Source organism: Peromyscus leucopus, chromosome 22 (genome assembly GCF_004664715.2).
Source record: "Peromyscus leucopus breed LL Stock chromosome 22, UCI_PerLeu_2.1, whole genome shotgun sequence".
In the NCBI taxonomy this organism is placed as follows: Eukaryota; Metazoa; Chordata; class Mammalia; order Rodentia; family Cricetidae; genus Peromyscus; species Peromyscus leucopus.
The window spans coordinates 1,864,415-1,891,137 of record NC_051081.1 but is presented as its reverse complement, the minus strand read 5'-3'; the positions used below and the strand labels follow the sequence as shown (position 1 = coordinate 1,891,137).

Here is a 26,723-nt window from a genome sequence, read left to right as displayed (position 1 = left end):
TCGTCATTAGCGTTTCCGGGAGGACTCAGAGGCTGGGGTAGGGAGTTGTCGCATGCCTGTCATCCTAGCAGCTCGGGAGCCGAGGCTGGAGGACTGCTTCCAGTTCGAGGCCAGCGGGCTAGAGAGTGAGATGGCTCCAAAAATCAAAACCACAGGCAAAGGGCAGCGCGTGCACCGCGGCGTCCGCGGGTGACTGCAAGTCTCGGGGTGCCGCGTCCCCGCTTCTCCCCCGAACAGGAGCCACGCCTTCCTCGGCGCCGAGTCATCCGCGTTGTTTTCCCCATTCCACACTCCTCCAGTCTTCCTGGGCTGCGCTTCCGACCGCCGTTGCCCCGGGCAACGCGTGCCGCCTCGCTTCCTGTATTGATTTGAATCCTGAAGGACGTCCCATACTCCCGAGCTGCCCGCGCCGCCTCGCGCAGGCGCAGTTGTTCGCGGTGGGCGCGAGCCCGGCGCGGAGTGGGCGTGACCAGAGGGCGTGGCTTTCCAGACGCAGTGTGGTGGCGGCCCCGGGGGCGTGGCCCAGGAGGGGCGTCGGGTAACGGGTAGGGGGCGTGGCTTCAGTTGAGGGCACAGGGGATTGGCGGGTGCCCGGCGCGAGGGGCCGCAAGGGGCGTGGTCGAGGGCGTGGCTTCCCCATGGAAGTCCCCGGAGGCGTTAGGGGGAGGGCTGAGGGGGCGTGGCCCGGCGGGGCTAGGCGCGCCTGCGTGTGGGGGCGTGGCCTCGGCGCGGGGATGCGCTCGGCGGCGGGGCCGGTCGCGGGCGCGCGCGCGGCCTGCGGGACAGACGGAGGGAGGGAGCCGGGTTGCCGCTGAGTGCCGCCATATTAGCGACCGCGGAGGCCGGGGGATTCCCGTGAGCTGCGGCGGCGGGGCCTGGCTCGGCGGCGGGGCCTCGAGCGGGCGCGGCGTGTTCCTGGGACCGGCGGGAACCGGCGGGAACCGGCTGGCGACGGGAGCGAGGCAGGTGAGGACACAGGTGACTCGGGGACCCGCCCCCCGGGCCGACCCCTTCCTTCTCGGGGCTCCGGCGCCGCCTGGCCCTGGACCCCGCAGCGTCTGTCGGAGCCCTCCATCCCCAGAGCCGCGCTCCCAGCCCTGCTCCCCGGATCCGCGGCTCCGCCCGCGCGGCTCCCCGGACCCCGGGGTGCAAATGCACCCTGATCCCAGGTCAGGCCCTGCGTCACCCCAACCCCGGGTCGCCTACACCCGGCGACCTCGCCTTGACCTCGCCCTGTCCATCACCACCCTCCCTCCTTCCCCGGAGCCCGGTTCTGAGCAGGGCACTGTCCACATCCAGGGCGGTCAGGCCCTGCAGTGTCGCCCCAGCCCCTAGCTCCGTGCACCCCCAAACCCGGCTCACGCCACACAGCCCAGGTGAGGCCCTTCATCCCAGAGCCGTCTGTACCCAGTGACCTCGTCCGGTCCACCACGGCCCGCTTACCCCTTTGAGCTATGTTACCCCAAATTTAGGGCATTCTCCCCCATGCTGCTCACTCAGAACTCGACAGCTACAACCACTCCTTTACACCCTGTTGACTTCCAAATCTAAGTCCCCCTGCCTCAGACACTCCCTACATCCAAACTGAATTCCCGGGTCTGAGTCACCCTCTTAAAATTGCAGTCAGAGCCCAGGAGTCTCAGACATGGCCTCGAGCGGGGTCGGGGCATGGGGGTCCCAGTGGATGGGATTGTGGAACGAGAGTTGCCACATGACACTCTGCGGTTCACCCAGCACCAGGTGCCTCATCTCAGGGGAGACATGGCCAGAAGGCCAAGGCAGTCTGTGTCCCCAAGCCCACCACATACCCCTTCAGATCTGAACCTCCTCTCTGGGTCTCCAAATGCAAGCCCAGGCCCCTCCGTCCTCTATCCCTGATTCAAAGCCATTGTCCTCGCCTTCAGATCACCCTGCCCACCCATCCCCTGACACCAACCCATGTCAAAGTGTCCTTCCTCCCATGCCCCCACCCCATATTCGCTCCCTAGTCCAGGGCATATGGTGGGAAGCAGGTCCCCTACCTGTCCTGTGTGAGAGATGACCTCATTCCTCTGGCTGCTGGACCCCAATCCCAGCTCCTTCCTGCAGCCTGAGTGAATGTGATTCCCCAGTGAAGAATCACCTAGAACAGACAGCACACCCCCGGGTCTGGACATGAGGCTTGGAGAGAAAGGGACTTTGGGGGCTCTGGCTCTCATGGGGCTGGATTGGCTATTTTGTTTATTTGTTTGTTTGTTTGGTTGGTTGGTTATTTGAAACAGAATTTCTCTGTGTAGCCCTGGCTGTCCTGGAACTCGCGAAGTGTACCAGGCTGGCCTCGAACTCAGACCTGCTTGCCTCTGCCTCCTGAGTGTTGGGATTAAAGTCGTGGGCCGTGACCACGCCCAACAAGTGCTGCAGATATTAATGGGGTTCCTCCAAGGATATCTCCAGGGTGTACTTGGTACTTGAGGGATTTTAGCCCAGTATGTCTTGTGGGTCAAGGTCTTGTGGCTGGTGTCAAGGGTGTATTCTCTTTGCCAATTCGAGTCCTCTGCTTCCTTGTACTAGAGGGTTGGAGGCTAAGTGTGAGCTGCAGGAGTACTGGTGTGTTTCCTTTCCTGGTGCTGGGCATGGAGCCCAGGGCCTTTGCACATGCTAGACAGTAGCTTAGCAACAAACCATGCCCCAGCCCCTCACTCAGATGCCCCGCCCCTGGTCGTGGTGCCCCAGCCCCTCACTCAGATGCCCCGCCCCTGGCCGTGGTGCCCTTGCTTTTTTTCTTTTTTTTTTTAAGGTGTGTGTATGGACTTTTTGTTTGTTGTTTTTATCTTACTTGTATGGATATTTTTCCTGCATGTATGTCTGGGTACCACATTTGTGCCTGACAGAGACCAGAAGAGGGTGTGGGGTCCCCTGGAACTGAGGTTCCAGACAGTTGTGAGTTACCTTGTGGGTGCTGAAAACTGAACCCAGCTCCTCAGGAAGAGCAGCCAGTGTGCTTTCCACCAAGCCGTCTCTTGAGCCCTAAGCTAGGTTGCTAGATTTATTTTTATTTTATGTATGTATGTGTGTGTGTGTGAGCACACGCGCGCTTGTGTCTGTGTGTGCTTGTCTATGTGCATACCATGTGCATGCAGTGCTCATAAAGGCCTGAGGGGGCGCCGTGTCCTAGAACTGGAGTTACAGGTCCTCACCTGGGTGCTGGGAACCAAGCCTGCTCCCTTGCCTGTGGTCTTTACCACTGAGCCATCTCTCTGCCCATTTATTCCCTTAAACCTTCTTTAAAGTGTGTGTGTGGTGTGCATGCGTGTGTGCAGGCACACAGTCCAGAGGAGAGGCCAACATGCGCCCCACCCTGCCACCGTCTATTCCCTTGAGACAGGTCTCACTGCCTGGAGTTGGGCTGACAGCCAAGAAGCCTCAGCCATCCTCCTGCCTCGGTTGCTGGAAGCACTGAAGTTGACATGCATGTGTGTGTTCAGCAGGGCCTGGCCCTTTGTGAGAGGAAGCCACCCCCACAGCCCTTCCTTCTTATTTTGAGACAGGATCTTAGTAGTTGTTCAGGCTGGCCCAGAACTGGTAATCCTCCTGTCTCAACTGCCACAGTAGCTGGGATCACAGGCCTGTGCCTTCAGGGGCTTGGAAGGACCCAGGCTGTCCCTCTGCTCGTTCCTCCTGAGAAGTCCAGGAGAGCCCTGTGGTGGGGGCGGGGGGTGGCAGGACACAGGCCTTGGGAGCCTGAGGCTGGAGGGTCGTGAGTTCGAGGTCCATCTGGGCTCTAGCAACAAGAATGGAGTGAGAGGGAGAGAGACTGGTCAGTCATCAAGGGGTCCTGTCCAGGTCCAGGTGCGCCATGTTTCCCAGTTTCTCTCAGGGTCTGACGCCCAGGCTTCTGAACTTTCTGTTCTGGGTCATGTAGAAGGAGCAGGGTTCAAGGTCCTCTGAGGACCCCTGAGTAGCAGATACCAGGAGGCCCCATGATTCCTGCTTCCCGGAGTGAGCCCTGTCTCCTCTGCCCTGCACAGTGCCCTGAGGATGTGGGTGGGGACACTGTGTGCAGCTGGGAGTCCAGAGCCACGGGTCGGGGACAGCATTCCCCTGCCTCAGCGTCCTGCTTAGCACTTGGCCTTGCTTCTTCCTAGTTCTGCTATTAGGTGCAGCAGGTGCCCCCCCCCCAAAGCTGTAGTTTTTTCTTAAAGATTTACTTTTTATTTCTAATGTGTGTCTGTGTGGGGTTGTGCATGTGTGTGGGCGCCCAAGGCCAGAGAGGACATTCATGCTCTGGAGCTGGACTTAGAGGTGGTCGCGGGCCAAACGCAGGCCCAGGCCCTCCAACGCCACGGTGAGCACTGACTCAGGAGCCCTGTCTGCACCCCACCTGTCTGCTTGTGTCTGGTGTCTGTGTCTGTCTTTGTCTGTGTGTGTGTGTGCGTGCATGTGTGTGTGTGTGTGTGTGTGCGCGTGCGTGTGTGTGCGTGCGTGTGTGTGCGTGCGTGCGTGTGTGCGTGCGCGTGTGTGTGTGCGCACGCGTGTGCATGTGTGTGTGCATGTATGTGTGTGCACGCGTGTGTGTGCATGTGTGTTTGTGTGCATGTGTGTGCGCACGTGTGTGTGTGCATGTGTGTGTGTGCGCGCATGTGCATGTATGTGTGGGTGTGCATGTATGTGTGGGTGTGTGCGTGCATATATGTGTGTGTGCGTGTGTGTGTGTGTGTGTGTGCATGTGTGTGTGTGTGCATGTATGTGTGGGTGTGCTTGTGCATCTTGGGTGTGCATGTGTAGGTCAGAGGCCACCATGCAGGGGTGAATTCTCTCCTTCCACTATGTGGGTCCCAGGGCTGCAGCTCAGGTGTGCCAGCTCTGCCGCCGGCCTCCCCCTGCTGAGCCCTCTGGCCAGACTGTTTTTCTCCACACTCTCACTCTAGCTCAGGAGGCCTCAAGCACACAAGCAGTCCTCCTGCCTCAACCTCCCGAGGGCCAGGACAGCATGCCCGGCCAAGAGACTTCTGGGGATGGGCTGCTGTCCTGTCTGTCTTCACCAACCTTTAGAAAAGGTGGGGTTGTTGTTGTTGTTGTCTGTTTTGGTTTTTTAGACAGTTATTCTGTGTAACTGGCCTGGCTCTCCCTCTGTAGCCCAGGCTGCCCCCAACTCACAGAGATCCACCTGCCTCTGCCTCCTGAGTGCTGGGGTTACAGGTGTGGCCACCACCGCCTGGCTTGAAAAGTTGGTTTTTATTAATTGTTTTCTCAGATTTTTATCTGCTTTATGCAGGTAACATTCTCATATCTCATGTTTTATTAGAACAGACAGCTGTGGTGCGTCCATCACCTGTGTATATTCTAGAACTCTCCATCTCCCTAAAGGCCAACCCATTCTCATAAGGCGTCCACCAGCCTGCAGCCCAGTGTTCTGCTCTGAAAGCTTCCTGCCATGCATCCCCAGTCCACATCACTGTCTGGACATGTGCCCCCACCTGCTGGGCATGTGTGCACACACTCATGTGCCCCCCCCTGCTGGGGATGGGTGCACACACTCATGTGCCCCCCTACACACACTGCTGGGATGTGCCACCCTGGCTGGCATGTGCACACACTCATGTGCCCCCCCTGCTGGGGATGGGTGCACACACTCATGTGCCCCCCTCTGCTGGGCATGTGTGCACACACTCATGTGCCCCCCCTGCTGGGCATGTGTGCACACACTCATGTGCCCCCCTCTGCTGGGCATGTGTGCACACACTCATGTGCCCCCCCCTGCTGGGCATGTGTGCACACACTCATGTGCCCCCCTCTGCTGGGATGGTGCACACACTCATGTCCCCCCCCTGCTGGCATGTGTGCACACACTCATGTCCCCCCCTGCTGGGATGGTGCACACACTCATGTGCCCCCCCCCTGGCAGTGCACCACTCATCCCCCCCCTGCTGGCACACACTCATGCCCCCCCCCGCTGGGCATGTGCACCACTCATGTGCCCCCCCCTGCACACACTCTGTCCCCCCCCTGCTGGGCATGTGTGCACACACTCATGTGCCCCCCTCTGCTGGGGATGGGTGCACACACTCATGTGCCCCCCCCTGCTGGCATGTGTGCACACACTCATGTGCCCCCCCTGCTGGCATGTGCACACACTCATGTGCCCCCCCTGCGGCATGTGTGCACACACTCATGTGCCCCCCCTGCTGGGCATGTGTGCACACACTCATGTGCCCCCCTCTGCTGGGCATGTGTGCACACACTCATGTGCCCCCCCTGCTGGGCATGTGTGCACACACTCATGTGCCCCCCTCTGCTGGGCATGTGTATTTGTGTGCACACACTCATGTCCCCCCCGCTCGGCCCCCCCCCCCCTGCTGGGGATGGGTGCACACACTCATGTGCCCCCCCCTGCTGGGCATGTGTGCACACACTCATGTGCCCCCCCCTGCTGGGGATGGGTGCACACACTCATGTGCCCCCCTCCGCTGGGGATGAGTGCACACACTTGGACGTTTGCTCTGCCTCCGCCATCGCGGTGTGACCGTTGACAGTTGTGCCTCCCCTGTCCTGGTGCAGTGGTGAAGGATGTGCATGGTGACTGGAGGCCAGGGACTGGGAGAGAGCTTGGGGCTGGGTCACTTGCCCTGGGGAAGCAGCCCACCTTGCTAAGAAATCCTCTAACCCCGAGTCTCGGAGACTGCACCCCGCCCCCAGGGTGGGCAATGCCTGGGAACAGGGATGACCAGGTCAGCTGCAGGTGGGGGGTGGAGGCCAGAGTTGCCGCCCAGCACCCTGCGGGGCCTTTGTGCTCCATGTGGGCAGTGCTGTGGCCCTCAGGGGACAGAGCCCCTGTGCGTCCTGTGAGGACCCTGGGTGTCTAGTGTGCAAGCAGCCACACACCTGAGTGAGGCACCGGGTCACATGGAGACCCGGGTTACAGTGACTGGTGTCTCTCCCCATGGGCCAGCTCTGAAGGACAGTGATGGCCGCCTGGTCTGCTCAGGCACCAGGAGAACAAATGAGTGGTGTGCACACGCCTATTGGGGATGTTCCTGCACCTGGGGCCCCAGGCGGGGGGAGGTGACTTGGTCAGACCCCAGGCATCCAGGGCAGCTGCAGTACCCCTGGGGTCCCTCGCTAACAGGAGCTGTCAAGACCCCCTGCTCTGCGTGTTCCTGTGGCGGGAAGGCCGACGCGCAAGAGTGACAGGCCATCTGGGGCCTGTCGTGTGCCTGCTTCTGCATCTGCTACCCCGGCCACCACCCACTGGCTCCTTCTAGCCTTTCTCAGACCCTTCGTGCGCCCCAGCTCCGCAGGTGTCCCCCACCCTCCCCCAAACACACACACACTCAGAGGAAATGCCCAAGGCCCTGGGGTGAACCCGGGTCTCCCTGGGTCTCCCATGCACCTACTCAAAGGTTCCTGGGCATAGGGTCTCTTGGAGACTCTGGCCAGAGCTGTGTGCCTCACAGGGAATTTGTGGTGACACCAGTGAGAGCAGAGTGGGGTGGGGACGCCATTCCTGGGGTGCAGGGAGCTGGGCAACAGGCTGCTTGTTAGCCTGGGTCATGGGAAGTCCCTGCCCTTGGCCCCTAAGGGCGTCTGTGGAGCACAGGCTCCTGAGTTCTGTGGGACGTCTGACTTAAGGTCACATATGAGGGGCCCTGGGTCCAGGCGCCCCCAGATGGGCACTGCTTCAGGAGCTGGCCGAGCTCTGTCCTCGGCCACTCACACGGCTCAGCTCTTCCGGCGCCCTGTGAGTTTCCAGGGCAGGGAGCAGTCCTGACCACACGGCTGCACCAGCTGTGACAGAGGGACTGGGGTGAAAAGACCTGGTGCTTTGCTGGGCCTGGGCGGGGGTGGTGCCGGGGCCTTGGGTGCAGCCGGCCGCCAGCCTCGTCTCCCACCTGCTCCGCGCTGGAGAGCCTTGAGCAGTCTCTGTCGTCCTGACTAGGAGTATGGAGTGCTCCCGACTCTGGGGACACGTGTCTGTCGGGCCTTGGGGAGCTCCTGACACGGAGTGGGTGGAGACCGGGATAGGGTCCGGCAAGCCCCACCGTGGCCATAGTGGAGGATGGCGAACCCCCACACTTGGCTCCAGGTGGGGGCTCGCCTTGGGTTCTTTGACACACAAGCTGTGGGGACCAGTTTTTCAAGATCTGTAGCCCCTGGAGGGTGTGACCAGTGGTTGAGGGCCAGATGAGCCGAACTTCCGTCCTTGGGGGAAGCTTCCTGGTGGCAAGAGCCCAAGGGCTTTCCAGTGCCCAGTGCCAAGCAAGAGGACAAGCGTGCAGTGGGGGTGGGTGGCACTGGCTGGGGCAGCCGCAGGACTGATGGCCCCATCACCTCCGTTCCTCCACTCACTCTTGTGCTCTTGGTCCCGGTGGGCACCGCACTGGGACGGCCTGGGCCCTGCGGGCGCTGGGCACCATTGCATGCCCAGACACCCCCGCCCACAGCATCCTGGGATACAGCCAGAGTCAGGGTGCCTGAGGGAGACTGACACACAGCAGGAAGCAGCAGGACCCAGAGCAGCTCCCAGGGTTGGCTGGGCCAGACTGGGCCTAGGCGGAGTGGGCCAGGCTTGGAGCCAGGAACTGCCGCCCGATGGGAGTTCACGGGCCTAGGCCACCTGGCTGCTGGGTCACGATTGCACCCAGGGACTGGGGACCAGGCAGAGGAGGGGTGGGTCTGCCCTGCCAGACCAGACAGTGGCTGTGCCAGCAGGCAGGGTCTGTGACTCGGCTCCCCCCTCAGCCCCTCAGCCTCACGTCGCCACAGTTAAACGTGTGCCTGCCTAGCCCAAAGCTTGGTGTGAGTGGAAGATATGCCTGGGGCCACAGTGCTGGGAGCAGGAATGGTCTGGATCCGCCCCCAAGTCGGCCTCAGCTGCAGTGGCAGCGAGGTGACGCTCTGAACGCGCCCAGGCTCTAGATCTTCCAGGCCTGGCTCTGTGAGCGGCCGACCTTCTGCTTGTGCACCTAACGGTGGACTTGAACTCCTGACCCTCCAAGCGCTCCAGAGCAGCCTGGTACACAGGGAGAGCCGTCTCCAGGGTGGTGGTTGGATTGAGTGGTGGGTGCAGTCGCTCTCCTTCACTCCTGGTGTCTGTGGGCTCCTGTCATGGAGCCCACACTGTGGCCTTCTGTGTCTGGGTCCTCAAGGTCATGCTAGTGCCTCCCTGTTCATGGCTGAGGAATGCTCCAGTGTGTGGATGGACCTGCAGCTGTACAGGCCTCAGCATGGGGGTCATCCATCTCAGGTGGACGTCTAGGAATATAGCACAGTTCTCGGTCACATGGTCCTTCAGCTGTTTGAGGGACTGGGGCCTGAGAGAGTGCCAGGCTCCAGGGAGGCTGGGGAGTTGGTGTGGAATGAGGACCACGCTTGGGTCTGGGAAAGTGGAGTGTCCCGGAGAAGGATGCCGGAGTGTCTCTGCCTTTCTCTGTATTCGGTGTGTTCAGCCTTGGGTGGAGGGAAGGCTCAGGGCTCAGGCCAGAGGGGCCCTGTGGGGTCTGGGGCCTCGGGCAGGTGGGCAGCCCTGGAGCCCTGCACTGGGTGCTGCCGCAGGGACTGTCCCCAGGCTGGGGGGCCTTTGCCACATGGTGTGCCGGCCGAGGGCCTGGGCCTGTGTTGGCAAGCAATAGCCCCACAGCCTGCGATCCTGGGCAAGACAGCCTGTGAGCTCTGCCCTGGCCGACCACAGCCTCCCACCTCGAGTGCAAGGTGTCTGAGTGGGCACCAAGGGTCATGGGTCACAGTGGCTCCAATTGCTGATGAAGGCCGTGTCCCCAATTCCCCCACACTCATGGCTTGGTGGTGGCCCCACCTCCCTGCTGGCACTGGTCACTCCAGGGACTGAGGCTGCTGGAATGGCAGGACCAGGAGGGATCCCGCTACCCACCCACCCACCCCTGGGGCACAGCACCTGCTTCCAGGCTAAGGGGTGCTGAGTCCTTGACACCCGGGGGTGCTCCCTGTTCACGGTGACACCCGGGTGCTCCCCCGTCCCCGTGCTCCCTAGACACAGTGACACCCGGGGGGTGCTCCCTAGTCACGGAGACACCCGGGGTGTGCTCCCTAGACACAGTGACACCCGGGGGTGCTCCCTATTCATGGTGACACCCGGGGGGTGCTCCCTATTCACGGTGACACCCGGGGGGTGCTCCCTATTCACGGTGACATCTGGGGGGGCTCCTAGGCACGGTGACACCGGGGGTGCCTAGGCACGGTGACCCGGGGGGTGCCCCTAGGCACGGTGACCCGGGGTGTGCTCCCTGTTCACGGAGACACCCGGGGGTGCTCCCTATTCACGGAGACACCCGGGGGGTGCTCCCTAGGCACGGTGACACACATTCAAGGTTCTCCTTCTTAGAGGTTGGTGGTCAACCTGGGCTACATGAGACCTTGTATCGAAAATAAAGTTTGCACAACTGCCCAGCAGGCTGTTTTCTTCGCGGTGAGTTCACGGCCCGGGCTGCTATGATCTCCTTCTGTCTGCCCTGCAGGCTGCCCTCGGCTGCGGGCCCGCCCCGCCCGCCATGGACCAGGACTATGAGCGCAGGCTCCTGCGACAGATCATCATCCAGAATGAGAACACGGTGCCGTGTGTGAGTGACGGGCCGCCCTGTCGAAAGGGCACTGTGCATGGGCGGAGGGGCTGCCCCGGGGTCACCGCAGCTAACCCCCCAGCCCTCCCTCCCCCAGGTCTCAGAGATGCGGAGGACCCTGACACCAGCCAACTCCCCAGTGTCCTCGCCCAGCAAGCATGGTGACCGCTTCATCCCCTCGCGGGCCGGAGCCAACTGGAGCGTGAACTTCCACAGGATCAATGTGAGAGCCAGGCTGGGCAGGGCGGGGCTGTCACCCTGGGGTGGGCACAGCCGCGTGTTGCGGTGACCCTCACGGGTGCCTCTCCCGTAGGAAAACGAGAAGTCCCCCAGCCAGAACCGCAAGGCCAAGGACGCCACCTCAGACAACGGCAAAGGTGAGGCTCGGCCCCGCCCACTCAGCCACAGGCCCCGCCCAGCTAGTCGGCCCTCCCCTGATGCCCCGCCCCGCCGTCTCCACCCTCCCGAGGCCCCGCCCCCGGGACGCTCCCAACACCCCGCCCCCCGCAGATGGCCTGGCCTACTCGGCGCTGCTGAAGAACGAGCTGCTGGGCGCGGGCATCGAGAAGGTGCAGGACCCGCAGACGGAGGACCGGCGGCTGCAGCCGTCCACGCCCGAGCACAAGGGCCTCTTCACGGTGAGCCGGGGGCGGCCAGGGGCCCGCGGGGCGGGGGGTCCGGACCTGCTCTGCCCTTGTGCGCCTCCTGCCCAGTTTGTGTCAGCTTTGGGGGGCTCAGGGTTTGCAAGTCCCGAGGCTGCCGCAGCCGCTCAGTGCGCTGTCCTGCCGCAGTATTCCCTCAGCAGCAAGCGCTCCAGTCCTGATGACGGCAACGACGTGTCCCCGTACTCCTTGTCCCCCGTTAGCAACAAGAGGTGAGCCGGGGCCGGGGTCCGCCGGTGATGATGGTGGGGGCACGGGCCGGGGCGGCAGCGAGCGGTGTCCTGCTGTCCCCGCAGTCAGAAGCTGCTGCGGTCGCCACGGAAGCCCACGCGCAAGATCTCCAAGATTCCCTTCAAGGTGCTGGATGCGCCGGAGCTTCAGGACGACTTCTACCTCAACCTGGTGGACTGGTCCTCCCTCAACGTGCTCAGTGTGGGCCTGGGTACCTGCGTGTACCTGTGGAGCGCGTGCACCAGCCAGGTGGGCGCCCAGGCACCCTCGGGGGTCCGACTGACCGCAGCCCGTGCAGCCCACAGGGAGGGGGCGGGAGGGAGGGAGCAGCCTGCAGAGAGCACCCCTATCCTCCAGGTGCCCCCCCACACCCCGGCTTCTCCCTGCGGCAGCTCTGGGGCGCCGGTCTCTGTGCTCAGTGGGGCCTGGGGAGGCACAGCAGAGGGGCGGGGCTGGGGCCAGCCCGTCAGTCCCTCGCTCTGCCTCCTGCCCACAGGTGACCCGGCTCTGTGACCTCTCTGTGGAAGGGGACTCGGTGACTTCCGTGGGCTGGTCTGAGCGGGTGAGTAAGGAGGTGGGGCCGCCTGGCCCTCGGGTCTTCAGTCGCCGCTTAGCTGAGGGCGTCTTCCCCGCCGCCGAGCAGCCACCTCCTGGCCGCCGTGTTTGTGAGACTGCGCTGCCTGCAGCGGCCTGCAGTGCTGGGGGGCCGGGGGGTGCCCCAGCGCAGGGCTGGACCGGTGATGGATAATCCCAGCTGAGCTGGCTGGAGGATTTCCCTGAGTTTGAGGTCAACCTGGGTAACATTTCGACTCAGTGGCAGCCTGGGCTACAGTGAGCCCGTGTTTTAAAAGGCAAAAAAAAAAAAAAAAAAAAAAAAAAAAAAAAAAAACGAGCTATAGAGGCGGCCTGTGTCTCTGGGGAGCACAAGATGAGCAAACTTCTCATCACCCACCTGATGGCCACACTGTCGCCCTAGGGGAACCTGGTCGCCGTGGGCACACACAAGGGCTTCGTGCAGATCTGGGACGCGGCTGCAGGGAAGAAGCTGTCGGTGCTGGAGGGCCACACTGCGCGAGTGGGTGAGGATCGGCCAGCCCAGCCGCGCCCTGGGGGGGGGCACAGCCTGGGGGCCCAGCCCTGGAGCAGGCCCAGGCTGACCTCCTGCCACCCTGTAGGGGCGCTGGCCTGGAATGCAGACCAGTTGTCTTCCGGCAGCCGCGACCGCATGATCCTCCAGCGGGACATCCGCACCCCGCCCCTGCAGTCGGAGCGGCGGCTGCAGGGCCACCGGCAGGAAGTGTGTGGTCTCAAGTGGTCCACAGACCACCAGCTCCTGGCCTCGGGGGGCAATGACAACAAGGTAGGACTCCGGTCACCCTCCCTGTCCACCTTCGCCCTGGCCCACACTAGAACCTGGGACGGGGCAGCCTGAGGCCCTCACGGGAGGGGCTTCCCAGGTCCTGGCCCAGGTGTTCAAAGCCCACATCCCTGGGGTCCCCAGAGTTGGCCGTGGGGTGTGCCTGCCCCCGCCCGCCCCGCCCCCCCCGGTCACAGCCCCCTGCCCCCGCCCGCCCGGTCACAGCCCCCCCTGCCCCCCGCCCGCAGCTGCTTGTCTGGAACCACTCCACGGTGAGTCCTGTGCAGCAGTACACGGAGCACCTGGCGGCCGTGAAGGCCATCGCCTGGTCCCCGCACCAGCATGGACTGCTGGCGTCTGGCGGGGGCACAGCTGACCGCTGCATCCGCTTCTGGAACACCCTGACGGGCCAGCCCCTCCAGTGCATCGACACCGGCTCACAAGTCTGCAATCTGGCCTGGTCCAAACATGCCAACGAGCTGGTGAGTGTGCAGGGCTGGCATGCACAGGCGCGGAGGTGGCCCAGCCCGGCGGCCCAGCCCGGCCGCCCCCTGCACTTGCACACGCCCTCTGCGGCTCTGACTCCCGGTCTCCACACTAGGTGAGCACACACGGCTACTCGCAGAACCAGATCCTCGTGTGGAAGTACCCGTCCCTTACGCAGGTGGCCAAGCTCACCGGCCACTCGTACCGGGTCCTCTACTTGGTGAGTGTCGGTCCTGCTGCCCTCGGCCCCTGCGGCTGCACGTGGTGGGCGTCTCTGGACGGCCAAGGGGGTGACACACCAGCCTCCGACTGCCGGCTCCTCATCTCAGGAGCAAAGTCACCACTAACCAGTGTCCCCGTCCTGGGATGCGGGGAGGGGAGGAACCCCCCAGCTGACCTCGAGCCGCCTGGCCTCTGTCCAGCATAAGGGTCAGTGTCCCTGGCCGCTGCCTGGTAGGCGCAGCTGTGTCTTGCCCAGCTCGGGAGTCCAGGGTCTGTGTCCCCTGGCACCTGCCTGGCTTCTGCCTGGGTCTCAGAACCTGCCTGCTGCAGCTGGAGGACAACCAGGGCCCTCTGTCCCCTCTGTAGGCCATGTCCCCTGACGGGGAGGCCATCGTCACCGGGGCTGGAGATGAAACCCTGCGGTTCTGGAATGTTTTCAGTAAAACACGCTCTACAAAGGTAACGTGGGTGGGTGGTGACTGCCTGCCCGCCTGCTGTCACGCCCCTCGGTTCTCAGGGCGCCCTGGCACACAGTCACTCATGTTCCCTGTTCCCAGGAATCCGTGTCTGTGCTTAACCTCTTCACCCGGATCCGATAGACCCGCGGGCGGGATGCGCAGCCCATGGGGCAGAGATGGAGCAGCCAGCATGCATGGGCCCTGCAGTCCTCAGAGGCATCTGGCGGGCGGGAGCCGGGCCGGAGACCCCAGAGTCTCATTAAACGCCTCGTTGTGAGCTGTGGAGCCAGTGTCTGGGACAGGGACACGGGGACCCTCAGCCACCGGCTGCATCCCCTTCTTGCTGGCCGTCAGCGCTCAGATGGACACTTGTGACCTCCCTGTCACCACTGCCCGAGCCATATTGGACACAGCTGAGCAGGAAGCCCGAGATCCCATCAATTCCCCAAACCCAGTATCACCTGGGACCTGTGGACCAGAGCCATTGCGCCCCCCGCATCCTCCCGAGTGTCACCCCAGCCGGAACATCCCGGGAGGCGCTGGCGGGGAACCTGCGCCTCTCGCCCTGACGTCCTGATGCGTTCCACCCGTGTCTGTGTGCACCTCCTGTGACCCCATGCCTGTCCGCGTGCCTCTTCCCGGCCAGCTGCCTCGTCTGCCGCGTCCACCTCCTTCTGGCCTTCTGGAAGCTTCCCAGGCCTCCCTGACCTCAGACCCCATTTCTGCCGCCCCTCCTCACCTGGGGACACTGCAGATCCCCAGTGTGTGGCTGGCCATGGTGTGTGCACGTGTGTATATATGTATCTGTGACGCCCTGGGTCTGTTGTGCGTTTTCTTGCCTTGTTCCAGCTGATGGCCGGGACCCAGGTCACTGTGGGTTTTGCCACCTGCGGGGCTGGGGTGTGGCCTCCTGTCAGGCTCTGGTAGATTCTTAGCAAAGCCCAGGCCAGTGGCCTCAGTGCGTGCTGTGCTCCCCAGCAGGGGCTTCATCCCAGCAAGGCATCGGCTCGGCCTGTCAGGAGTTGAAGGTTCAGGGTCACCTGCTGCTACTCACAGCCTGGACTTTGCCCTGTCACCAAAAGCAAAATGTCCAGTCAGGACCCTCAGCTGTGTGCTGGTGCAGAGGGTTGTGTGCGTGGAGTGGCCCAGAGCGTGCAGGACGTCCGCCTGTGGCCTTTTCCTGGGCTGGTCTCCAGTGGGCAGCCAGATGTGAAGGGTGAGGGCTGGTGGGGGCCTGGGCAACGCACAGCAAGATCGTATCTCCATTGGCCTTAGGTAAAGCTGACAGTACTTAGCTGAGCTGGGGGTAGAGGAAGAGGTCAGAACCCAAGCCCACAGAGCCTTCCAGAAGGACAGGCAGTGGGGTGTGGCCTAGGCCCCCACCCACAACATGGATTGCTGTAGTTTCCCTGGGGAAAAGCCTGCCATGGGACTCGAGAGGTCTAAAGCCTGGCTGGCTGTGTGCCCCGGCCCTGAGGAGAACGGTGCTTAGATGTGCCCTTCCAGTCTGGGCTGTGGCGCAGTCTGCACAAAGACCCTGGGTCGGGACAGGTGACCAGAGCTGGTGTCTGTGCTGTGGACCATGGTGCCCAGGCAGCTGCCACCTGACACAGGCCCTGCCCATGGGCAGTGGTGGAGTGAGTTTGGTTGTGTTGACATTTGTTTATTGTAGTAAAATATACAAAGCGTACAATGTACCATCATAAAGTGAGCTGGCCGATGGATTCAGCATCCTCAGTTACATAACAATCACCGCTAACTCCAGATCTATCGATGACCAAAGAGGCCCCAACCACACAGCCCCACAAGGCCACTTCCCTCTGTGGAGGCCTAGAGTGCAATCCCGTCAGGGAGCTCACACTTGGTGGTGGTGTTTCCGGGCCCCTTGCTGAGCAGGTCCTTCCTCCACATGGGCTGACGACAGTCTCCGCTCATGGCTAAGTACTGGTCCAGAGCAGGTACCCATCACCCAGCAGAGTCCCCCGGGCTCACTGAGTCCCACGGAGCACAGTGCCCTCCTTGTCGTATCCAGAGGACAGAAGGGTGGGGTGGGGAAGGGTAACGGCTGGCGAGAGAGCGTGGCCTCCCGCTGTGGGACAGGAGGAGCAGAACATCCAGATGCCCCCATGTAGGGAGCTGGTGGAGCCACAGACCCAAAGCCCCACACCAGGAAGTAGGCCGAGGTCATGGGGTCCACTTCCCTGTTGCTGGGACACCTTTGTCCCTGTCAACAATGGCCCCAGGGCCTTGGTGGTCGGAGCCTCTGAGAAGCAGAGGCAGCCATGGAGAACCTGAGGCGGGAGGCGTCCCAGCCATTTGTCCCCTCGGGCACCCTGGAACTGTACTTCCCTGCCCTCCTACACAGGTGGGTCCCTGCATTTGGCACCCCCTTCACCCGGGCACCGCTGGCCACCTCCTAACCTGCCCTCGGGTGGCTGAGATGTGGGCTGGGCTCAACAACAGAACTCCCTCCCCAGCCTGGCCGTGTGTGTGCGTGTGTGTTGGGGAGGTGAGGTCTCATGTAGCCCAGCCTGGCCTCAGCTTCACCATGGAGCTGAGGATGACCTTGAACTTCTGATCCTCCTGCCCCCCCCCAAGTACTGGAATGTGCCACCATGATGTACATTTTTTTAATTTGACACAGGATCTTTCTGGGTAGCCCAAGCTATTCCTAAACTCCCAAAGCCCTTGCTCACTCCTCACTCAGCATGCCGAGCACGGGTATGTGCTACCGGCCAAACAGTCCCATTTCACAGGCCTGTTTGGGCTCTGAAACTGTAGGGGCCGCAGCCCTTCTCCACTGCGAATTCCCTAAGCTGGTTACCGCATGGGCACCATCTATGGGGAGCTTCCGCAAAGCGCGACCCTGGCTTGGTCCCCTGGTGACGCCAGAAGCCAGGCTCATGCCTGTTAAACAAGCACTTGGGAGGCTGAGGCAGGAGGATTGCCTCAAGGTGAACACTGACAGTGAGACCTGCCTCGAAAATAAGCAGGGCCACGCTGGCTGATAATGACTGCAGGCGGGGTGGTGCACGGAGGAGACGCTGGCCAGGGACGGGGGGACCCTCGCCCCACAGCACCTTTCAGGGGTCAGACACCCCCGAGACGGGGCAGCAGGCTGGGAGCAGCCGGCTTGGCTCAGCCGCCGCCGTCCTCCTGCAGCCAATGACTACCTGTCCCTAGAGGGGCCCCGCTGGGCGCCGGCCGTCAAGCAGGCCACGCGCTGGAAGTTCACGCCCATGGGCCAGGACGCGGCCGGCCAGGTGTGGTACACCGGCCTGACCAACTCGCAGCCGCGCGAGGCCTGGTACATGCTGCCCGACGCGCTCGACAGCCCCTACCGCGAGGCCCACGCGCGCTGGCACGGCTGCTTCGAGAGCCGCCAGCGCGGGCTGCCCTCCGGTGAGTGTCCCGCCCCGGGCCGGCCGCGCACCCCCCCCCCGTGGGCCCCACGCTGACGCCGCCCTCGCTCTCCGGCAGCCTACACGCAGCACCTGCGGGAGACGGCCTTCTGGGACCCCACGCTGCCTGCGCAGTACCTGGGCGCGGGCACGCGCTGGGGGTGCGTGCCCTGGAGGGACAGGCACGTGCGCGGCAAGGAGTTCGGTGAGCCGCGGGCGGGGGTGGGGACTAGAGGGAGCCGGGGCGGGGTGCACGCAGGTCACCCCAGCACTCCCGGGGCAGAGGCAGCCTGGGCTACACGGAGAGACCCGGTGTCAAAACAGCGGGGAGAAAAACCGAACAGTAAAGAGCCGGGCAGCGGGTGGGACGGGGCAGGGGTGGCGGGGCCGCGGGGCGTGGTCGGGGGTGGCCAGCAGGCCGAGGGCGTGGCCGCGGCGGGGCGGGCCAGCAGGCCGAGGGGGGGGGGGGGGGGGCGGGGGGCGGGCCAGCAGGCCGAGGGGCGGAGCCAGCAGCCGAGGGGCGGGTCGAGGCGGGGCGGGGCACAGATGGCGGGCCAGAGGCCAGGGTCCCGCAGCGCCAGCCTCTGAGCACGGTCCGGGTCCCCAGTGGTCAACAGGAACCTGTTTGGGACGGAGCAGCCCAAGCGGTCCAACTACGTGCCCGACCTGTCGCCGCCCCAGCGGCCGCGCTACACCTCGCAGGACTTCAGGCAGCGCGGCGGGGAGCGCCCCTGCCCGGCCACCGGGCAGCCGCCCCCCGCCTTCACGCCCTCGCTCTGATAAAGCCGCACTGCCACCCGTGCCTGCGCGCGTCCCTCCCTCGGCCGCCCGTGCCTGCGCGCGTCCCTCCCTCGGCCGCCCGTGCCTGCGCGCGTCCCTCCCTCGGCCGCCCGTCCCTCCGCACGCACCCGGGGCCTCCCGACCGCTGACCGAGGCCCTGGCCTCCCCGTCCCTGCTCCAGGCCGAGGCGGGGCACCCAGGGCGCAGGGAGCTCGGCCAGGTATCACCCCCCCCCTGCACACCGTGCCCTCTGACCCCAGGCAGGTGGGGAGCCAGGGAGGTTAGGGTGTCTGGTCCTTCTCCTGTTGCCGCGGGGAGCCAGGTCAGGGCCGGTCTCCGAGGTCCCCTGAAATTGAGGAGTGGGTGGCATTGGGAAGGGCGGGCCCCAGGTCGCACCACCCCCCGCAGCCCCGAGTCCCCACCCACCCAAGCCGCAGCGATGGAGACTCACGGTTGCGGATGCGGATGGGCCAGATGAGGAGGCTGCAGAGAGCCAGGGCCGCGGCCACCCCCACGCCGCCCGTGACGATCACCATCACCCAGTGGTAGAAGCCAACGCAGGCCCTGCAGCACAGCTCGGAACTGGGGGCAGAAGGCGGGCTGAGGGTCCCTGGGGATCCCTGAGCACCCCTGCAGCCGCCCCCCCCCCACCCACGTTCCAGGGCACCCTAGGCCTACACCCCCCACACAGACACACAAGAAGTTCCCCTGCAGCCCGCAGCCCTACCCAGCGGTTCCTGAGCTCCAGCGTGGCCGGCCCTGCCCCAGGGCTTTGCGCGGCCCGGCTGTGGTACCGAGGCTCCTAACACGCGTGGTTCAGGTTCTCAGGACCCCTCCCGGCCTCCTGCCCACACCCCGACACGACCCACTTCTGCATTAGCCGTTACGGACACGGCCGGCACTGTCCTGGGCCAGCACGGGTGGCTGGGTGGCTGGGTGGTTCAGGCACCCACGCCCTGAGGGGTCCGAGTGGGTCTGTGCCACCCGCAGCCCGGCCCTTAGCTCCCGCAGGCGGAGGAACATGGACTCACGGGCAGGGGTGCAGGCTCTGCGCGACCATCACCGCCAGCCCGTTGGCCACCTTGTCCGAGAAGCTCATAGCACCGTACACGAAGGCTCCGCTGCGCTGTGGGGCACGCAGGGTCAGCGCCCAGCCCCGGGGTCCAGGCCGCGGCCTCCCAGGGCCCCGCCCACCAGCCCTACCGTGTGGGGGCCGATGAGGTCGGCGGTCATGGCCAGCGAGGTGACAAGGATGGTGGCGCAGCCGGCACCCAGCAGCACCGCGGCCCCGTACACGGCCACGCCCAGCTTATCGGCCAGGGCCACCCATGCGGCGAAGGCCAGGATCACCAGCAGCCCGGTGAAGTAGGTCATCTAGGGAGGAAGGAGGCGGGTCCTGCATCGGGTCCACAGTGCTGGGCGGCCTGCACCTGACACCTGCCCTCTCCTGACACCTGCCCTCTCCTGACACCTGCCCTCTCCTGACACCTGCTGCCCCCTCCAGTCCTCAGCCCGGGGAAAGCACCATTAAAAACGCGTACTGCACTCGGGAGGCAGGGGCAGGCAGATCTCTGTGAGTTCGAGGCCAGCCTGGCCTCTAAAGCAGGTTCCAGGAAAGGTGCAAAGCAACACAGAGAAACCTTGTCCGGAAAAAACAAAAAAAACAAAAACGCGTCCTATTCTCCCATGACAGGCACTGCCGGTCCACGCCCAGGGCAGACATTACTAATCAACCTTATGCTATACAGCCAGGTTAGACATTGCTAATCCACTTTCCATTCTACATCCAGGGTAGGCAGTCCAAGCCAACCCACCAGGCTACTAGAACAGCCTGGAAGATTCCAGAGCCCTGCGGCCTGAGGGCCAGAGAATCCAGCTGCCCAGAAGTCTGGATTGTAGAATTCAGGCCACTGTGTGACACCAGGGGAGTGGGCCTGCCCTGGGGGTGTCCCCCAGCCCTGCCCCCTCCCAGGCCCCCCCCCGCAGCCTGTCACTCACATTCCTCCCTATTCGCCTGTTGATGGGCTTCATGAGGAATGAGGAGATGAAACCGCTCAGGTACATCACCAGAGGGATGGTGGCGATGAACTTCTGTGGAGGGAGAGGCAGCAGTGGTCCAGAGAGGGCTTCCAGGTGGGAGGGGCCGCCCCCCTCCACACCGCTGGCCACCACCCCGCCTCACCTTGGGCAGGCTGAGAGAGTAACTCAGGTACATGGCAATGTAGGTCTGAGACAGGTTCACAATCAGCCTCGTGGTCATGTACAGCATGCCCACCTGTGGGCAGATCAGCAGGGGGACAAACCAGGGGTCAGGGGGGGACCCAGTGCGCTCCCAACAGTAAGGGATTTGGAGAGCAAGCCGAGGGCTTCCACAGCGGGCATTGGCTCATTACAGATGACTCCTCAGCAGGCCAGGAGGGAAGAAATCTGTGATTAGTAATGTCTGTCCTGGACGGGGCAACGTTTGCCCTGCATGTGGAATGGGAAACTGATTCAGTGTCTGCCCTAAGCATGAAACAGAAATCAGTTTGCCCTGAGAGTTCAATGAAGGGGTGATAGTGATGTCTGTCCTGGGAGTGAAATGGAAATCAGTAACGTCCACTCTGAGCACGGGATGGACCGTTAAAAAATAACGTATGCCGTGGCTGTAGAAGATTGATTCGTGGGGCCGGGCGGTGGTGGCAGTGCACGCCTTTAATCCCAGCACTGGGGAGGCAGAGGCAGGCGGATCTCTGTGAGTTTGAGGCCAGCCTGGGCTACAGAGTGAGATCCAGGGAAGGTGCAAAGCTACACAGAGAAACCCTGTCTCGAAAAACCAAAAAAAGAAAAAACAAAAAGATTGATTCGTAATGTCTGCTCTGGATGTAAAATAGAAGGTTGATTAGTAATGCCTGCCCTGGGTACAGGGATCCCGCGTGAGATCCACTGGTAAGGTCTGTCCTGGGTGGCTCTGGAGGGACTGGGTGTCTTCTCCAGTCAGGCCGGCCCCCACAACATACCTGATAGAATGCTGGCTCTCGAAGCCAGTGCTTCCAGAGCAGATGTGGCCGGGCCGTGGGGGCCACCAAGGGGCTGTGCTCGTCAGGTTCCGTGCCCGGGGGCCGGCGCCGCCCCTCCTTGGTACCCAGATGGAAGAGCAGGGAGAAGACGGCTCCCACGCCCACCACCAGCAGGGCCAGGTTCTGGGAAGGAGAGCGGGGTCAGCCATGGCTCCCACAGCCCATGGCTCCCGCAGACTCGAGGACCCTGGGGTGACTGGGACGCCCCGACTTACCCGAAACACCGGCACATCCTGGACGCCCAGCTGGTCGCCCCCACTGACGTCCTGCCCCGCATGTGAGGAGCCCTGCAGATGGAGCAGCAGCCAGGCAGCGCCATACACCGTGATGTTGGCCACCACGGTGAACGCGTACCTGTGGGTGAGGAGCCGGGCTGAGCACAGAGTCCACAGAAGCGGTCTCTGGTACACAGCAAGTGCTCAATAAATGCTTACTGTCGGTCAGAAATCCAGAACACCATCCCCTAACTCCCCAAACGGGCGGAACTGGTCCACAAGGCCACGGCGTCCCACCCTGAGTGTGACCTGCCCTGAGGACCAGGCCACAGATCCGCTGTAGAACAAAGGGGCCAGTCCCGTGGGGACAATGAGGCCCTTGAGCTGGGGTTCCTTTGAAGAGCGGGTGTCCCTGAAGGGCCTGGCCTAATCAGGTGACTCAGGACACTGGCCTTGGGCTGCACCCTGGGGTCACAGACCACTCGGCTGGCCTCAGAGAATCGTCAAGCCGTGGTCGAGGCCGCTGCACGCCTGCCACTCTCTGCAGCCCGAGGGGGTTCGGCGGCAACGTCAGCCTGGGCCACGTAGGAAGAGACGGACTCAAACGTTTTTTTGTTTGTTTGTTTTGTTGTTGTTGTTGTTTTTCCTAGACAGGGTTTCTCTGTGTAGTTTTGGTGCCTTTCCTGGAACTCACTTGGTAGCCCAGGCTGGCCTCGAACTCACAGAGATCCGCCTGGCTCTGCCTCCCATATTTTTTAAAATATGGGCTGGCGGTGGTGGCACACACCCTTAATCCCAGCACTCGGGAGGCAGAGGCAGGCGATCTCTTGAGTTCGAGGCCAGCCTGGCCTACAGAGTGAGATCCAGGACAGCCTGGGACACAGAAAAACAAAACAAAACAAGGAGAAAGTGTGGCGAAAGGGAGTCCGTGCTTCCTCTCCGTGGCTCTGTGGCTGACAGAGACACAGTTCCCGAGACTCCCAGCTAGGCTGCCATCCCCAACCCTGGAGTACCTGAGGGCTGTGAGCTCCACCTTCTCGTGGTCGCTGGTCACCAGCTCTGGGATGAGACTCAGGTGGGCAATCTGCGTGGCAGCCCAGCCAAACTGGAAGATGACGATGAAGGGTCCATAATAGAGCAGGGCGGCCCACTCAGGGGTGGCCTCCCCGCAGCCCAGGCATGGGCTGAAGATGAACGGGAAAGACAGCAGGACACAGACGGTGCCTGTGAGGACAGAGGGTGGCAGGCAGGGGTGAGGGGAGGCCACAGATCGGAAGGGTACCCGCCTCCACCCTCTGCTCAGACGGAGAAACAGGACACAGCAGGCCAGGAGTCTTCTCCATGCCTGTGACTAGGACAGGGAGAATGGACAAGGATGGGGGTCCCTCGCCGGCTCTGAGCTCAGGGTCACCCCCGTCACATCTACGCTCTGCCCTGGGGGGAGGGGAGACCAGCTGGGCAGGGAGGAGTCAGAAGTCCGCTCCTGGTCCTGCGGACAGGACACACGGGTGCCTGTCCTGCTCCATGCACTCAGAAAAGGACACTGATGAATGCAAGACCCTCCCTCACCCCATCATGCCTTCCCCCCAGGCCGACCAGCCAAGCCCCTGCTCCAGCGCCTGCCCCTGCTCCAGCGCCTGCCCCTGGGCCTGCCCCGGCTGCCCCATGCACTCATCCCCCCACAGCCTCTGCTGTGTGTCTGCAGACCCGGGGTTTGTCACACCCACACCCAGGGACGCCCGACCATGCGAACCGCTCTTGCCCACCTGACCCCAGGCTCCCTGGGGCTGGCGCAGGCGCCACCACGTCCCTCCCATGTCCTAGGCACTCAGGCCAGGCTGCGGACACCGAGCCCCAGGTGGGTCAATAACTGAGGTCCCTCTGCAGCCCAAAGGGAGACATCTTCACTCAGTCCGGAGGAGCGCAAAGGCATTGCATAGCCCAGGTCAGCCCTGAACGCCTGATCCTCCTGCCTCGGCTGGGATTAAAGGCAGGCGCCACCACAGTTTTAAGTAGATGAACTTGATGAACTTGAGGCCCGGTGAGACAGGGAACCCTCAGAAAGGACTCTGAGCCTCGTCCCTCTGCCTGGGCTTCCAACTTCCCCTTCCTCCCGGAGGTGACCTCACCAACCCCCATGCCTTGGATTGAGAAATGAAACCAACCCCCAGGAAGGGACCGGGGCAGATTCCTAGGGGCTGCCCCAGGGGGCCGTGCGGCCTCTGGACTCTCTCCCGTGACCACACCACACCCTGCTCTTTCTGGGGCCTGGTTAACCATTGGCCTAGCCAGGGTCAGGCTGGTCAACTGCAGGTGGGCGGCTTGGCCTCTCTGGGCCTCCGTTAACCTAGGAGTTCTTGTTTGGCTCTGGGACCCAAAGTGGGGTAAGTCTCAGGTTTAAGCAGCTCATCTGCAGCGTGGTGGCGCACGCCTTTAGTCCCAGCACCCGGGAGGCAGAGGCGGGTGAATCTGAGCTCGAGGCCAGCCTGGGCTACGGTGTGGGTTCCAGGACAGCCTGTGCCTGTCCGAGTCTCGCCTCCTGCCTCTCACTTTCCAGGATTCTGTCACCCCAGTCTGTCATCTTGGGCCATGCCCTTCCCTGACTGTCATCGGGCGGTCTAGCCTCCGTCCAGGACTGTCTCACTCTCCTGGCCCGGGCAGCGTAGAGAAGTCGTCAGTTCGCTGGGGCGTCTACCCACCTCACCGGGTTGGGTGCCTCTCCAGTCTGTCCCCCTGTGATGGGGGCCAGGGAATCCTCCCCAAACCACCCACCCACGCCCAGGCCCGGGCCCAGGGCCTTGGCAGGCTCAGATGGCCGCGTGTCTCCAGGCAAACACGAGCCCTTTTGAGTATTTTTTTTCTTTTTTGAAAACCGGGTCTCACTAGCCATCCCCCTGCCTCAGCTCGTGAATATGACAGGTGTCCAGGCTGCACCTCAGACGCCCACACCAGGCTACTACTGCCCTCTTGTCCCGGAATCTTCCAGGGTCCACAGCCTAGAACAATCCTGAGAAACTAGAAATTCCAGCCCCCAAGCCGGCGGCTGCCGCTCAGCAGCCAGCCTGGGGTCACTGTTCTGTCCCGAAAAAATGTCACCAAGGGGCAGGGTGGGCCGGCAGCCACCCACCCCAGGGGCAGGGCCTGAGCCTCCGGACAGCTGGCTGGAATTCCAAGAGGAGCAGCCACAACCCCAACGCCAACCTCCCCAAAGTCCCCACCAACGGAGAGGGACCCCCGGCTGGGCCGTCCCAGGCAGGACAGGAGGCTAGACCGCCCGATGACAGTCAGGGAAGGGCATGGCCCAAGATAACAGACTGGGGTGACAGAATCCTGGAAAGTGAGAGGCAGGAAGCGAGACTCGGACAGACACAGGGTAGTCAGCGGGGAGGATGGGGACACTGGGTGACAATTAATAGGACGGCCTGGGGTGACCGCCGGGGTGACAGTCAGAGGTGGGGACGGCCCGGGGTGACCGCCGGGGTGACAGTCAGAGGTGGGGACGGCCCGGGGTGACCGCCGGGGTGACAGTCAGAGGTGGGGACGGCCCGGGGTGACCGCCGGGGTGACAGTCAGAGGTGGGGACACCCGGGTGACAGAGGTGGGGACACCCGGGTGACAGAGGTGGGGACACCCGGGTGACAGTCAGAGGTGGGGACACCCGGGTGACAGTCAGAGGTGGGGACACCCGGGTGACAGTCAGAGGGGGGGACACCCGGGTGACAGTCAGAGGTGGAGACACCCGGGTGACAGAGGTGGGGACACCCGGGGTGACCGCCGGGGTGGGGACGGCTCACCCGCCAGGTGCCAGGCCTTGCGGGGCCCGTAGCGCGCGCAGGCGGCGCGGTCGGCCTCGTAGCCCACGAGCGGCGTGCAGAGCCCGTCGGCCGCCTGGCCCAGCAGCAGCAGCAGCCCGGCGCCGCGCGAGCTGTAGCCGCGCACCGAGTGCAGGAACAGCAGCAGGTAGGTGAACCACATGCCCGCGCACAGGTCGTTGAGGAAGTGACCGACCGCGAAGCTCAGCCGCGCGGCGGGGGACAGCGTCCGCGGCGGCCCCGGGCCCGCGTCGCCCGGCGGAGGCGACATGACGACCGCGGGCGCCGCCGCCCCGCACAGCCGCGCCGCCGCCCCGCACCGCCGCGCTGCTCTGCGGCCGCCGCTCCCGGGAGCCGCCTCGACGGGGCGGAGCCGCCGACCGACGGCCACGCCCGCCAATCAGAGCCGCGCGCCTCGGGGGGCGCCCAATCGGCAAGCGGGGGCGTGGCCTCAGCGCCCCGCACTCCCGCGGCCCTAACGCCGCCCGCTACCGTCCGGTTTTCATCATCGCAGTTTGTTTTTCTTTTTTCTTATTTTCTTCGTGTTTTTATTTCTCTAACTTTAAAAAAAAAATATATATTTGTGTCTTTTTCTAACGCAGGGTTTCATGTAGCCCAGGCTAGCCTCAAACTCACTGTGCAGCTGAGGATGGCCCTGAACTCCTGATCCTCCTGCCTCCCCTCCTGGTCTTGGGGGCTGCACCCCACACACCAGGCCATTATTATTTCTCTCTGTTTTGAGATAGGGTCCCACTACTTGCCCAGGCTAGCCCTGAAGTCCCTCTACAACATAGGCTGGCCTTGAACTCTCCAACCTCAGCCTCTTGAGTTGATGGGCTTTCAGGCCTGGCTTAGGGAACAGAGTCCTGAGACCTGTTGCCGGCCACCCACCCACACCCTGGGCCCCAGCCATCTTGCCGCTGGAGCCCGGGGCTCCCTGCAGAAAGAGAGCACAGCTGGCTGATCCCATAAACTCCCGGGGAAACACAGGCGCTCGGGAGACATATTAGTACCAATTAATTATTAATTACAGATAATAGCAGGGCGGAACATCGTAACACTGGCTGGCCTTTAAAGCGGGTTGCTGGCCAGGCGCCCCACGTGGCAGCCGCCCGGGTTTCCCGCCTCCTCACTGGCTGGTTCTGAGAAGCACGCTCAAGAATGGGGAAGCTAGCGAGGCCTCCGTGGTGACTCAGGGACGCAGGTGCTGCACACCCACACACACTAGCCCAGACACGGGACCACCTCCTCCTCAGGACACTTTATTCCCTTTTGTTTTTCCTACCCCGAGGCTGGCCTCAAACTCAGCTAACTGAGGACGACCTCTGAGTGCTGGATGCCATCTCCTCTGGTTTGTGTGGGGCTCAGGCTCGAACCCTGGCTTCGTGTCCCACCCACTGAACTACAGCCAGAGCACCTTATTTATTTTTTAAATGAAGGGTCTCACGCCATAGCCTGGTCTGGCCTGG

The 26,723-nt window shown here is 63.2% G+C and overlaps 3 protein-coding genes across 3 annotated transcripts; 2 read left to right on the top strand and 1 right to left on the bottom strand.

Moving 5' to 3' along the window:
• The first annotated feature begins 746 nt into the window (after positions 1-746).
• On the top strand, positions 747-14,804 carry Fzr1 (fizzy and cell division cycle 20 related 1). Its single transcript, XM_028862966.2, has 14 exons — positions 747-966; positions 10,470-10,571; positions 10,669-10,794; positions 10,885-10,948; positions 11,082-11,209; positions 11,363-11,445; positions 11,530-11,713; positions 11,961-12,026; positions 12,441-12,543; positions 12,640-12,824; positions 13,070-13,303; positions 13,423-13,527; positions 13,896-13,988; positions 14,087-14,804. Exons 2-14 carry the CDS (start codon positions 10,503-10,505, stop codon positions 14,126-14,128), a joined length of 1,482 nt encoding a protein of 493 aa, XP_028718799.1. The 5' UTR covers positions 747-966; positions 10,470-10,502; the 3' UTR covers positions 14,129-14,804.
• Positions 14,805-15,154: 350 nt separating this feature from the next.
• Positions 15,155-18,190, top strand: C22H19orf71 (chromosome 22 C19orf71 homolog). The gene is made up of 4 exons (XM_028862963.2): positions 15,155-16,353; positions 17,152-17,389; positions 17,468-17,593; positions 17,996-18,190. The coding sequence occupies exons 1-4, from the start codon at positions 16,270-16,272 to the stop codon at positions 18,166-18,168; spliced, it is 621 nt and encodes a 206-aa protein (XP_028718796.1). The 5' UTR covers positions 15,155-16,269; the 3' UTR covers positions 18,169-18,190.
• Positions 18,191-18,398: 208 nt separating this feature from the next.
• Mfsd12 (major facilitator superfamily domain containing 12) lies at positions 18,399-25,633 on the bottom strand. The gene is made up of 10 exons (XM_028862962.2): positions 25,237-25,633; positions 22,456-22,666; positions 21,443-21,581; positions 21,168-21,350; positions 20,351-20,443; positions 20,167-20,259; positions 19,372-19,542; positions 19,200-19,294; positions 18,620-18,750; positions 18,399-18,514 (listed from the first exon to the last, which is right to left on the bottom strand). The coding sequence occupies exons 1-10, from the start codon at positions 25,523-25,525 to the stop codon at positions 18,492-18,494; spliced, it is 1,428 nt and encodes a 475-aa protein (XP_028718795.1). The 5' UTR covers positions 25,526-25,633; the 3' UTR covers positions 18,399-18,491.
• Between the last annotated feature and the right edge of the window lie 1,090 nt (positions 25,634-26,723).